General features: G+C 53.9%; 2 protein-coding genes across 2 annotated transcripts in view; one reads left to right on the forward strand and one right to left on the reverse strand.

Annotated features, from left to right (window-relative positions):
- VWF (von Willebrand factor) overlaps window positions 1–5,336 on the reverse strand; it is a 202,589-nt gene extending 197,253 nt beyond the window's left edge. The window contains exon 1 of the mRNA XM_082349753.1: window positions 5,187–5,336. The gene's annotated coding sequence lies outside the window, so the exon portion shown is untranslated. The remainder of the gene's footprint in view (window positions 1–5,186) is intronic.
- A 110-nt stretch (window positions 5,337–5,446) lies between these two features.
- CD9 (CD9 molecule) overlaps window positions 5,447–12,808 on the forward strand; it is a 35,668-nt gene continuing 28,306 nt past the window's right edge. Inside the window, exon 1 of the mRNA XM_082349849.1 lies at window positions 5,447–5,659. Coding sequence (XP_082205975.1) covers window positions 5,594–5,659 — 66 coding nt within the window. The 5' untranslated portion in view covers window positions 5,447–5,593. The remainder of the gene's footprint in view (window positions 5,660–12,808) is intronic.

Here is a 12,808-nt window from a genome sequence, read left to right on the forward strand (position 1 = left end):
GGAACAAGGGGGGATGCACGTCCAGGGAAAGAGGGGAGCAGGGGACAGAGGAGCCATGCCTGCGGGAGACCCACTCCCTTGCAGTTTTTTCACGAGTTTGCAGAGGGCTCCTATGGGCCAGCAAGGGACTGGAGGCTTGGAGAACACAGAAACAAACCAAATGCACGCGTATTTAGAGGAGCTCGCCTCCAAAACGTGTACACAGGAGAGATTACGATGAAGGCCAATGAGTCACGCAGCAAAGATCCAAACAAGGTAATCCATGGAGGAAAAGACCGAGTGTTCAAGGCTTCACGGAGTGGTGACATTTGAGCTTAGTAAGAGGAGCAGCAAAGACGTTTCTAGAAGGGAAGGGAGTGAACCAAGATGGTGCAACCCCAGGGACAGCGAGGGAGAGGTGTCTAGAAAGAAGGGCTGGTCAGCAGGGTCACGGCAAGGAGGAATGGCCACCAGTGTGGCAGCTGGGAGGCCTTAGTGGCCCATGAGAGTGGGTTCTCCAGCCGCCCCGCATAGCGGGAAGCAGGAACGGTCCCAGGCAGACGGGCATGGCCAGTCCTCAGCTCCCCAGCCCTGTGTTCAAATCTTACCACCAGGTGGGGCACAAGAGCCAAAGTGAACCCTCAGCCAGAGCAGGGGTTTTTCCAGAAACAGGATGTCCTGAGGGAAGGGAGGAAAAGTTTTCCCACTCCATCACCACAGAGGCTGGAAGGCCTCACTGCCTTCATGTGATCTCTGACTCAGGGGCTTACCCAGATTTTCCCCTTCCAGTTAAAGCAAACCATATTTTTTCCGTTGCTCCCTTTCTTGGTTGCCTGTAGGACTAAACGCCTCTAACAAACACACTTTGGGGCGGAGGCTCAGGGCACCACAGAATGGAGGGGACCTGACATCTCCTAATTCAAAATGTCATTGTACAGGCCCAGACAGAGGAGGTGGCTTGTCCAAAATAAACCAAAGGGTGGGATCAAGAACAGAATTCAGATCTCCTCACTCACATTCTCAGGACTCCTTGATTGTACGTCATTTGATGTTTCACCATAGCCCTGCCCCTCCAATGGTTTCTTGAGGGTAAACAGTAACAGTAATAGTAACAGTGGCCAACATTCCCTGGGCACTCCAGTGGCAGGTGGATGACCTCAGTCAGTGCTCACAATTACCCTTAGAAGGAGTTTCTATCATAAGCTTAAATGTTTGCTCAACTCCTCCCATCTGGGCTTGTGAATGAGGAGGTGGGGCGGGGAGAGGAGAGGAGAATATAAAAAAGATAAAATCTTTTCTCTCCTTAGACCTGTTCTCCCAAGGCAGGCGGACTCTGGCTGAGAAGAGCACCGTGAGACCTTGTCTGGTTTCCGGCCTCAGCACCCCACACCCTGCTGGACCCCAACCATCCTTGGGCACGGTGGGTCAGGGGCAGTGACCCGGGAAAGGGTACGAAAACTCCTCTGCCCGTGGCCGCTTTTGGCAACATGTAGGGAACTTTGTTTCCGCCGCTGCTCCTTCCTTCCCTGTCTCACCCACTATGGTGGTTTCCCCAGCAGCTGCCTGTGGTTCTGTGCCTGCGCCTTTCCACATGCTTCCCTCTGCCTGGAGTTCCCTCCCCAGCCTCGTCTGCTGGCCCGCCTTCCAAAGTCAGCGGCGGTGTCCCCCCTCGCTGGAAGCCTCTCCCGGCTCAGACAGACCTGGGTACACACCCCAGCCCCTGCTACTTCCTAGGCCACATCTCCCCTCTGTTAGCACGAGTTCATTTGTCTGACGCACAGTGAGGCCAAACATACCAAAACGTCGGAGTTTGGAGCAGAGAAAGGTTTATCAGGGCAGGGCAATACAAGGAGACGGGTGGCTCATGCCCTAAAAAACCCCCAAGCTCCCGAAGGGTTTCAGCAAAGCTTTTTTAAAAGCCAGGCAAGGGACAAGGGTCGCAGGGTACGTGATCGGCTTGTGCACAGTTCTCTGACTGGCTGAGGGCGGTGTCACAGGGGTTCACATGATCAGTCCTTAGGCTCCAGGAGGCCTGGGGCTAAGTATTCAGGTCATCAAGTAGTCTTCCCTTTGGTGGGGGGTTTAGCATATGTAAAACAACTCAGGAAATGTTCATCAAATACCATTCGTAGGTACTTAAGAGACGAGCTAAAGCAGAGGATATGGGGGAGGCCTGTCCCAGGAAGGCCCCACAGGGTCCTGCTCGGTTACACCACAAGCAAAGACCCCAGGGGCTTATACTGGTCTGGCCTGCACTGAGATTCTTCCAGGTGAGATAGAGGGCATGTGGTCTTAGCATCGGGTATGTATAGGACACAGAGCAGGCCCTCCAGAAACTCTGGAAGAAGAAATGAATGAAATCCTCCTCGGCTCCAGCTGGCCTGACTCTGATCTTGCCCTCGCTACCCCCTCTCCTGGTTTGCCCCCCTCTCTCCAGCCTCCACTCCGTTGCCCCACCCCTTGGTCTCTCACCTGAACTACTCGACAGCCTCCTACTGTACCTCCACGAGTCCCCAGCTCACCTTCGTCTCCTGCTGCCCCCCTCCCCAATTGCAGGTACCCTGATACACCTCACCTTTCAGTCTAACCCCCCAGAGCCAAGGCCTGGAGATAGAGACAATGGTCCTTGTCCTCAAGGAGCCTCCTGCCTGCTCCTCCCCTCAGCCCCCAAAAGCACCCCACCACCAGCCACCCAGCTACCTAAAGCGCAGGTTCCCTGCTTATAAACACTTCAGTGACCCCTCACCCCCGAGTGCAGAGTCCAAGACCATGAGGCACCTCTAGTTACATCCCCACCTTCACCTCCCCACATGCCTCCCCCAACTGTGAGCTCCAGCCCAGACCCCAGACAGCCCCAGTCCCAGCTTTGCCTGATTCTCCCATGACTGCAACCACTTTTCCTGGGGTTCTGCAGCATGCTTCCCAATTTGGGTCAAAGGCCCCTCCTTTAAGCCCCCCTGGCCTTTAAGCCTCTCTCCTTGACCTCCTGTAATAAGGTCATCCCCCTCCTGCCCTAAGGATATACCCTCGTAACAGGATACTGAAAGGTGTTTCGAATGAATGAATCAATGAGACAGATCTAACAACGATCATAAACAGAGCAAAATATGTACTTCAAAGTGGTAACGCTGGCTGTTTCTGGTGAGTGTTATTTTTACTTTTTTTTTTTTTTTTTTGCTTATTGGTATTTTCTGATGTTTCGGTAATTGAGTAGGTTTTGTTTTTGTAATTAAAAAAAACACCACCAAAGGAAACTTCATTTTGAAAAAAATACGAAACGGTTTTGGGATTTCAAAAGTAGGGCGAATCTCCTCATCCTCTGGTGAGAAACAGGAAAGGAACGTTTAAGGGGCCACAGAATTTCTACAAGTGAAGATGGGGAGGCAGGCCAGCCAGAGGGCACACACCACATGCCACGTGCAGGCCTGGGGTGCTGGGGAGGGCGGAGTGTCCCCTACAGATGCAAGATGAGGAATTTTAACTTCCTGAATGTGGGGAGCTGCAGAAAGTATTTTTTTCTTCCAGCTGTACTGAGATATAATTGACCTACAGCACTGTGTAAATTTAAGGTGTACGACATAGTGATTTGACTCACATACATCATGAAATGATTACCACAGTGGGTTTAGTGAATATCCACATCTCATACGCATACATTAAATAGAAAAATATTTATATTTTCTCCTTGTGATGACAGCTCAGGATTTATTCTCTTAACAATTTTCCTTTATAACTTGCAGCAGTGTTAATTATACGTATTATATTGTACATTACATCCCTAGTATTTATTTACCTTATAACGGGAAGTTTGTCCCTTTTGACTACCTTCATCCAGTTCCCCTTCCCCTCCCCTCCCCACCTCTGGTAACCACAAATCTGATCTCTTTTTCTGAGTTTGTTTGCTTCTTTTTGAAGTATAATTGACTACAACACTGTGTTAGTTCATGATACATAACACAGTGATTCGATATTTCTATACATTTCAAAATGATCACTACAAGTCTAGTTACCATCTGTCACCATATGAACATATTACCTAATTATGGACTATATTCCCCACTCTGTACATTTGATTCCCATGACTCATTTATTCTGTAAGTGAAAGTTTGTACCTCTTAATCTCCCTCACCTAATTCTCTCCTACCCCTACCCGCCTTCCCTGTGGCAACCACCTGTTTGTTCTCTGTGTCTATGACTGTTTCTGTTTAGTTATATTTGTTTTTTAGATTCCACATGTAAGTGAAATCATACAGTATCTGGTTTTCTCTCTCTGATTTATTTCACTCCACATAATACCCTCTAGGTCCATCCATGTTGCTGCAAGTGGCAAGATTTCATTCTTTTTTACGGCTGAGTAATATTCCATTGTGTATATATACATCTTCTTTATCCCTTCATCTATTGATGGACACTTATGCTGTTTCCATATCTTGGCTACTGTAAATAATGTTGCAATGAACACAGGGGTGCAAATATATTTTCAAGTAGTGCTTTCATTTTCTTTGGATAAATACCCAGGAGTAGAATTGCTGGGTAGTTCTCTTTTTAATTTTTTTAAGGAACCTCCATACTGCTTTCCATAGTGGCTGCACCAATTTACATTCCCCCCAACAGTGTAGGAGGGTTCCCTGTTCTCCACATCCTCGCCAACATTTATCATTTGCGGGACATTTTTGAGCGGAGGAGAAACTAAGAACTCTGGCACTGGAGCATCAAAGAGGTAGCAGTGGGCAGAGTCAAAGGGCAAGAGGGCGGGTGATGGGGGGTAGAGGCAAGAACAGAAGCCAAGCTACAGCCTTTGTCTTCTCCTCTGGGTCATCTGAACCTCAAGTTCAGGAAGCACTCCCGGACTGCCCGGCCCTCAGACATATTACTATTCAGTGATGGTAACTGAGAATTACTCCCATAAGCCTCCGACCGACCTTCCCACCTGGACGGCGAGCCTCTAATTCCTCCTGCTCCGCATGATGTGCCGAGTAACAGTGTGCTTCACGAGTGAAGGTTTGCAAGGAGCCGCCCCAGGGAGACATAAGGCCAGGCAGCTTCCCTTTAAATCGAGGCCAAAGCAAGAAGAGCCCTCATTCTGCGGGCAGCCGGCCTTGGGTTAAGGGACCTCGGCCCCGACCACCGGGGAAGGTCTCCCAAAGTAGAGGGCTCGGGAAGGGCGGAAACCAGGCGACAACCGGAAGGGCGAGGCCTCCACTTACTCTGGGACGAAAGCAGCCGAAGATGACGGACTGGAAAGACCCCAGGACTGTTGGGAGGAAACGGGGAGCATGGCGGGAAGTCAAGGCCGACCGACTCGGTGGGAAGGGCTGAGCCAGAAGCGGGAGGGGCCGCGGCCACCGGACCGGGGCGGGGCGGGGCGGGGCGGGGCAGGTGGGGCGGGGGCGGGGGCGGGGGCGGGGGCGGGCGGGGGCTGGCGGGGCGGGGGCGGGGCCCGGCACATGCGCACCGCGGCAGCGCGCGCCCGAGGAGTGGCACTTTTTAAAAGTGCAGCCCTGAGGCCAACCCGCAGCCGCCAGCACCTCGGTCCGAAGCCTGGTCCCGCCCGTCCCGGCCTCAAGCGCCCCCGTCCCACACCAGTCCGGCCCAGGCCAGTCTAGCGCGCACCATGCCGGTCAAAGGAGGCACCAAGTGCATCAAATATCTGCTGTTCGGATTTAACTTCATCTTCTGGGTGAGTGAGCGCAACTGCCGCGCGCTCCTATCCGGGGCCACCTGTCCGCCCCGGGCACCCGGTCCACGGTTGCGGTTGCCGGTCACCGGCATCGCCTGCGCAGGGGAAGACTTCTGGCCGGAGAGGGCACTGCGGCCGCCAGCTGGCTCCTCGGCGGGGGCCGAGACTGGCTGGGAGGGCGCGTTGGTCCGCGGCTGGTCCGAAGCGGGGCGGGCAGGGGGCTCGGGGCCCTAGTGAGCTGGGGGTGGGGGGTGTGTGTTTGCTCCCACCCCGATCTCCTCCGAGTGCAGGAGGGAGAAACGGAGCACCCCCTCTGCTGGGGACTCAAGGCCCTGCCCGAGGGGGACTGTGGCGGGCAGTGCAGCTCGTGACTCGGGGGTGGGGTCCCCCCGAGTGGCCGAGGCCGCGGGGAGGGGAGGATGCGGACCCTCCAAGGGACTAAGGTGGCGCCGGAGGAGCTCAGTGAAGGTCTGTTGGCACCTTTACGCCGGAGAGCAAGGGGCGCGCCGGTCGCGGGGGTCAGCGTCCCGGGCCCAGTCCCTGAATGAGCGTCGGGATCCCTCCTCCACCCCCGAGGAGGAACCTTCAGGCCCCCATGCTCTCAGACTGATTCTAAGCCGGCGTGAGAAAGTCCGAGCTCCCTCGAAACTACCTGAAAGACTAGCTTGTCTTGATTTTTTTTCCCCGAAGAGCGATAAGTATCTGAGCTGGCGAGAACTCCGGGAGAGTTGGGGAGGGGTGGGGCAGATGCCTATCGGCGCCCTCAGTAGGATGGGTCCTGTGTTTCTCCATTTCCGGGAGAGATCAGGTGCCGGCCTCACCCCCTTCCCCGCCAGCCCACCCAGCAGCCGGGCGGGGCCACAGGGAGTGGACTGTCACCTGGGGAGGACGCAGGCCAGGGAGCTCCAGGACTCCCGCTGCCGGCCACTCTCAGCCTGTCTGCAAATGGGAAGGCGAAGGCCGGCAGCAGGGAAGGGGAGCGGCCCCTCGGCACCTCTCCTTGTGGGATTAGGGACCACCCAAAGAAAGGAGCAAGGAATAGGGGACCTTGGTGTCCGGGTTCCCGGGCCACATCCCCTGCTCACAGGTGGACAGTATTTGCCCCTTTGCAGTCAGGAAAGCATTTGGAAAGGCAGGCCCTGTGCCACTCTCGATAGAGATGGCTGTAGAAGCAGGGGCGACCCACCAGAGGCTTGTAACAAAAATGTGCTTATTTCCTTGGAGCTGCTTCCCCATGAACCCCACGGAAAATCTCCTGAGATTTAATCCTTTCTCTGGAGCTGACGGGGTATGAGATTGACCTGCCCTTGCAAGACTCATCACACCCAACACCTGCTCTAGTGAGGACAGTGCATAGGTGTGCCCTGCCCAGCCCATGGTCTGCTCTAGAGAGACCCTCCTGTGGTGGGCACCCCCTCCTCCCGGGTGTCCCTGCCAGCCAGCTAGCTGCCAGCCTTGGCTCTCCCCTCTCCCCAACTCCGGCTCTAGGAAAGAACGTCGAAGGCTGACTAGCCCCGCCCCACCCCGCCCTTGTCCTTTAAGGAGTTTTCCTCTCCCTCCTCCCTAGCGCTGTCTCTCCCCTGCCAGTCTCTTGGTTACTCCTCAGCTATCTGCCTAGGCTGTGTGAGGGTTTGGGGCGTGGGGACCCACGGACTCCCAGGGTGCCTCCATACCCCCCGCCCCATGGCACCTGCAGAAGCCTGGCGGGAGGCTCTCAGGCCACTCAGGTATCTGCTCAGCCTCTCACTGACTCCAGCCTGCCACCTCACTGTATCCAGACCTGCCCCTGCCTGGGCTAGGTGCTGCTGATGGGCTGTGTCATCTGAAACAGAAATGACTCATTCTGGGAACGGCTGGGTATAGAATTAGAAATGACTTTTGAGGTCATTCAGTCCAGCCTCTTCTTCACAGCGAGGAAGCGGGAACCAGAGAGGGGCTGACCTGCCCAGCGTCACGGGAACCCAGCCAATACCCCAACCCCTAGGTCCCTTAAGTCCTGTCCTCTTCCGTCTCCATCACAAAACCAACAAGGGGACCTGGTAACGGGTGGTGTATGGGGGTCAGCAGTAGCTTCATGTCTCTGAATCATTTATTGTTCAGTCATCCTGTATTCAGGTCCCTGTAGAGATGAAGCCCTCATCTCCCTCCTAGGAGGTGCTGGAATAAAGGAACACCATGATCCCCTTGTGCAGTGTGTTACTGCAAAGTCCTTTTCCAAATCTCATTGTACAGCCAGAGCAGGTAGCATTATCCCCATTTTACTGATGACCAGGAAACTAGTCCCCAGAGAGGTTCCACGACTCAGCCAGGGTCATGTGGCAGGATAGCATCAGAGGTAAGTTTGAAGGCAGGTCTGGTTGGCTCCAAGTTCAGCACGCTTTCCGTCACCACCTACTGCTGTACCCAGCTGAGTGGGAATGAAAGGAGGGTGGCAACAAGCTCTCAAAAAATAACTTTTAAGAGAAGCTATGACCTGAGGGAACTGCTTGCTTGGATTGTTATGACGTCATCACTTCCCTTTCTCCCTTGAGACCAGGAATGTATAAACTTGGTGTTTGGGACCTGATGTGGGCCTTGAAGAGCAGGAGTTGGGAGGCTAGGGGCCACCAGGACCTCATGGACAGAGGATGCTGAGGGGTGGTCCAGCAGGGATCCAGAGAGGAGAAGCCCACCTCAGCAGCAGTGGGATGATTGGGGCGGGGGAGTGGAGCAGGGTACCTCTTCCCTGGCCCCCACTCTCATCCCTGTGGGACCCTCAGTGACAGCAGAGCCTGCACTGCCTGCCCTCCCCAAGTAGGGCCTCTGGTGCCCGCAGCTAAGCCAGCAGTCAGGCTCTTCTTCCAGTGCCCCCAGGACCCTAACTTCCCAGCTCTCTTTCAGTTGTTTCTGGGTTTCCTTCAGACCTCTTTGCCTACCCACCCTCCAAAAAATTTCCATGGGGAAACATTGTACGATGCCAAAGGGGCAGCCTCAGCTGTACGGTGGGGAACCGGGGCTGGTCCAGGCCAGGAGCAAGGCCTTCACATTCTACCCCACCCCTCACCCCTTTGTTCCCTGCCTCTCACCCGTCTCCTCCCTCACTGATGGGAATAGCAGGGAATTTCTCTCTCCTGAGAAATGGTGTCTCGCAGGCCCAAGGCAGGCTTCACGGAAACAGGCACAGAGGCCTGGACCAGAGTTCAGGCACCTGGGTGTTAGTCCAGCTCTGCCCACAGTTCACTTTGAGCAGGTCACTTTTGAATTCCAGACCTCAGTTTCCTCATCTGTAAAACCAGTGGGTTGGAGCAAATGGTCCAAAAAGGTCCCTTCAGTAGCTCAGTCTACGAAACCAGCCCCACCCCCAGGGCCTACAGCAAAGGACATTCCCACACAACCCAAAATAGGAGTCAGGAAATGGAAGTGTGCAGTGGGTACCCAGGCTTGACTCAGAACGTGGCTTCATTTCATTCAGAGGCCTCTTGACGTCTGGGGCCTGAGTCGTGCCTCTCTTTCCCATTAACCCCAAGTTCCCTCCACTCCCCGTGCGTGGGGTCTCTCTGTCTGGGGGGGGTTCTCTGTTTTGGTCGCCCTCAGCCTTTTGTGGCAGTGCTGCCCAGTGGTCAGAGTGGCTCTGGGTTGGATTTGCGCGTCACCGGGTGGAGCTGGTGCCTACCCCCTGGGGTTGCTGTGGGTTACATGAGCGCATGCGCGTGATGCACTTAGCCCAGGAGCCTAGTCCTGGATGAGGAGTAAACTTCCAGCCGTAGCTTTTGTCATCCGGGTGTGGAAAGGGGGTTGAGGAGGTGGGGAGGGTGGGAGCAATGGCCTGAGGAAGTGTGGAAGTTGAAACCAGAGAGAAGTAGCCAGGTGCACACCCCACGTCCACACACGTCCCCCCTTCTTCTCGTCCTGCATCACTGCCAGCCTCGTTCCTCCACACACCTCTGCGATTCCCACATCAGGACCTTGACTCCATTTCATGTGTGGCCGCCCGTCTGACTGTGGGGCAGCCCCACTTCTGAAACTAAAACTGCGTGCGGAGAAATCCGGGATGCGTGGTCCGGGCGGGGGATGGGCGAGCGGGGTGGCACTGGCAGAAGCCCCTCCCACCCAACCTGCTGCTTCACCCAGAAGCTGTTTGCCTTCAGTGCTGGACTGAGCAAGCAGCTGGGGCTCTTGCGTGAAATGGCTTCCACCTTTGGCACCCAGACAGCCCGAGCCCTGCGAGAGCCGGCTGTGTTTGCGCAGAGGCTGGCAGGTTTGGGGAGGCCAGGTGTCTGCATCTGCTCAGGAAAATAAGACTTCTCCCTGCCCGGACTCCTGAGGCTTTCCCCCCACTTTGCCCCGCGATGGTTGTCAACAACAGATTGGACTCGTGATTTGGGGGATGGGGAGAATTCCTCTACACGCGCGCACGCACACACGCGCGCACGCACACGCACACTCACCTGGCACCATTCCAGACCTTACCCTCTTGTGCTCAAAGGAAGCAGCTGCCGGTTCAGACCTGAGTTTGGAACTGCTTTGATAAGAAGCCCTTTCGAGGGCCGTCCTCACCCGAGCACTTACTCTGCTAAACGAGTCTTCTGCGGCTTCAGACCTCACACATCACCGGTCTCACATCTTCCTTTTGTGTCAGATGCAAATCTTGACTCTTAACACACAGAGCTGTGTGTCCGTGTTCGATTTGTCTGTTTTCCTGTTCGATTCCATTTTACAAGGAGGCACGGTTCTGGGGATTGGTTGCACAGTTTGGGACTTAATAATACGCCTGGGACTTAACAAAAGCACCTTTTCTGCCAAAGAGCACAAGCCTTGACCGTCTTTCTTGGGTGTGTCTGGCTGTGAGGGTGAGGGACCCGACGTCACGGGTTACCGTGGCTTCTGTGGTCCTGTTGCCTCCTTGGTGGCTGCATGTTCTGGAGAGTCTGGGGAGAGGAGCGTGAAGAAAAAGTTTCAGGAGGCTGCATGTTTTTTGTGCCGTGTTCCTGCCTCCCCCCGGGGGCGGGGTCAGGGGAACTTTATTTGGAGCCGCCTCAGGTCTTTTCAACCAAAGACTTGCAGAAACCGTCTTTCCCTCTTACTTACAGGAGAGCAATGACTTCATGGTTTGGGGCTTTGAAAATCTGGGGAAGAGCCTGTCGAACCCAGGTTCACGCAGAGGTAATCATTTGCAACTGAGGGAATTAAGGAGACCAAAAGCGCTAATCTAAACAATATATATTTTTTTAATTTATGTTTTTAAAGTCTGACTGCAGATCACTTGCCTGTTTCATTCCGTGGAAAAAGTAATGCTGGTCCAGGGACATTTGCATTTTCCGTCAAGTGATGGCAGGCAGCTGTGGAAAGCAGCATCCTGTCTCCAGATGAGATAATTTTATTTTAATTACATCCATCCAGTAATTCCTCCCCTCCACCAAAGAAGTACTTAGTTCTGGATAGTTTTTTGTTTGGTTTTTTTAAAGTAAATTTATTTATTTTTTATTTACTTATTTTGGGCTGCGTTGGGTCTTCGTTGCTGCGCGGGCTTTCTCTAGTTGCAGCGAGCCAGGGCTACTCTTCATTGAGGTGCATGGGCTTCTCATTGTAGTGGCTTCTCCTGTTGCGGAGCACGGGCTCTAGGCACACGGGCTTAAGTAGTTGTGGCACATGGGCTCAGTAGTTGTGGCTCGCAGGCCCTAGAGCACAGGCTCAGTAGTTGTGGCACACGGGCTTGGTTGCCCCACGGCATGTGGGATCCTCCCGGACCAGAGTTCGAACCCATGTCCCCTGCATTGGCAGGAGGATTCCCAGCCACTGCGCCACCAGGGACGTCCCTGGATAGCTTTTAAGTACTGCTTGCTGTCATCCTCGACTGGCAGGTCCGAACATTTTGGGGGAATCCCATGAAATCAATGGGACCTGCCTCCAGAAACACACAGTCCCCGTTTTTTTGCTTTTTTCTCCAGAGACCCATGAACCTCCCCATATCAAACACCGCATATTGGTTTCCAGGCAACCCCTGCTCTGTCCGGAATCCCACGTTTCTGCCATGAGGTGTGGGTTGCCTCACTGCTCTCCAGGACTGCGCAGGGGAGCTGGGGGGACTTTGAGGAGGGCATTAGAGAGCCCCTAAGTTCTCCGAGGATCAAGGGCAGCCCTCACTGGAGCTCTGGCCTCCCCACCCATCCTTGCTCTGACTGTCAGCTTAATCCTCGCCCAAGGAGTGGCTTGGACTCGAGATTAATTTAAGGAGTGTTCTGTATCCCTAGTCCTGGAGCTTGGGCGGTTTGTCTGGAGCCTGGGCGATTTGTCTTTGCTGGGAAAGAGCAGGGTCCTGTCTTTCCCACAAATGGAAACTAGAAGGTTCGGCTGGCCTTCTCTGGCCTTGCCCCTGAGGGCTTTGGAAAGGGAGATGCGTCTCCCTGGCGTCGCTGGAGACGCAGACCTCTGAGTTGTGATGTACAGCCTGGCTAAGCCCGCTGACTTGGAGGAGAGGGGCCAGATCTGTTTGATCCCAGGGAAGATACCTGCGTAGAGAGGTGTGTGGGCTGTTGACGTGGAGAAAGTCAGTCAGTCCTTTTGCTCAGTCCTCTTGCCAAGCACTGTGCAAGGAAGCAGAAACGGTGTCCCTGGCTGTGTCAGGGAAGTCACCCTCCACAGCCTCCCCGCCGCACTCGCAAGGTCCCAGTATTCACCTCTCTCAGACCCAGGCAGATGGGGGCCATGACTCCTACCAAGCCCCTGCCTCCAAACTGCTGAGAGGAGGCCCCTTTTCCTCCCAGTCTGAGCTGCATGTCAGTGTCCAAGGGCAGAAACAACACCACACGTGGGTCATAGGAGAAAATCCTTGACTGGGGGTTAAAAATATAATAGAGTAAATTAGACCGTGTTAGTGAATTCAAAACACGTTTCTATAGCATTTTAGTTTTAACTTATCTTTAAACTTACACTGATTGAATCAGTAGCAGATGATCAGGTTGATTTATTAAAGCTTTAAATGAAAGATCAGCAAAATCATACATAGTTGCGAATTCATTGCTTTTCAATTGAATAGAAGTTTGGGGGGGGGGTGTGTCGTTTTAATTTTATTGAAGTATAGTTGGTTTACAATGCTGTGTTTAATTTCTGCTCTACAGCATGTGTGTGTTTTAATTGAAGTATGATTGACATACAACATTCCTTTAGTTT

The sequence above is a fragment of the Balaenoptera borealis genome, assembly GCF_965194805.1.
Source record: "Balaenoptera borealis genome assembly, chromosome: 13".
Classification (NCBI taxonomy): Eukaryota; Metazoa; Chordata; class Mammalia; order Artiodactyla; family Balaenopteridae; genus Balaenoptera; species Balaenoptera borealis.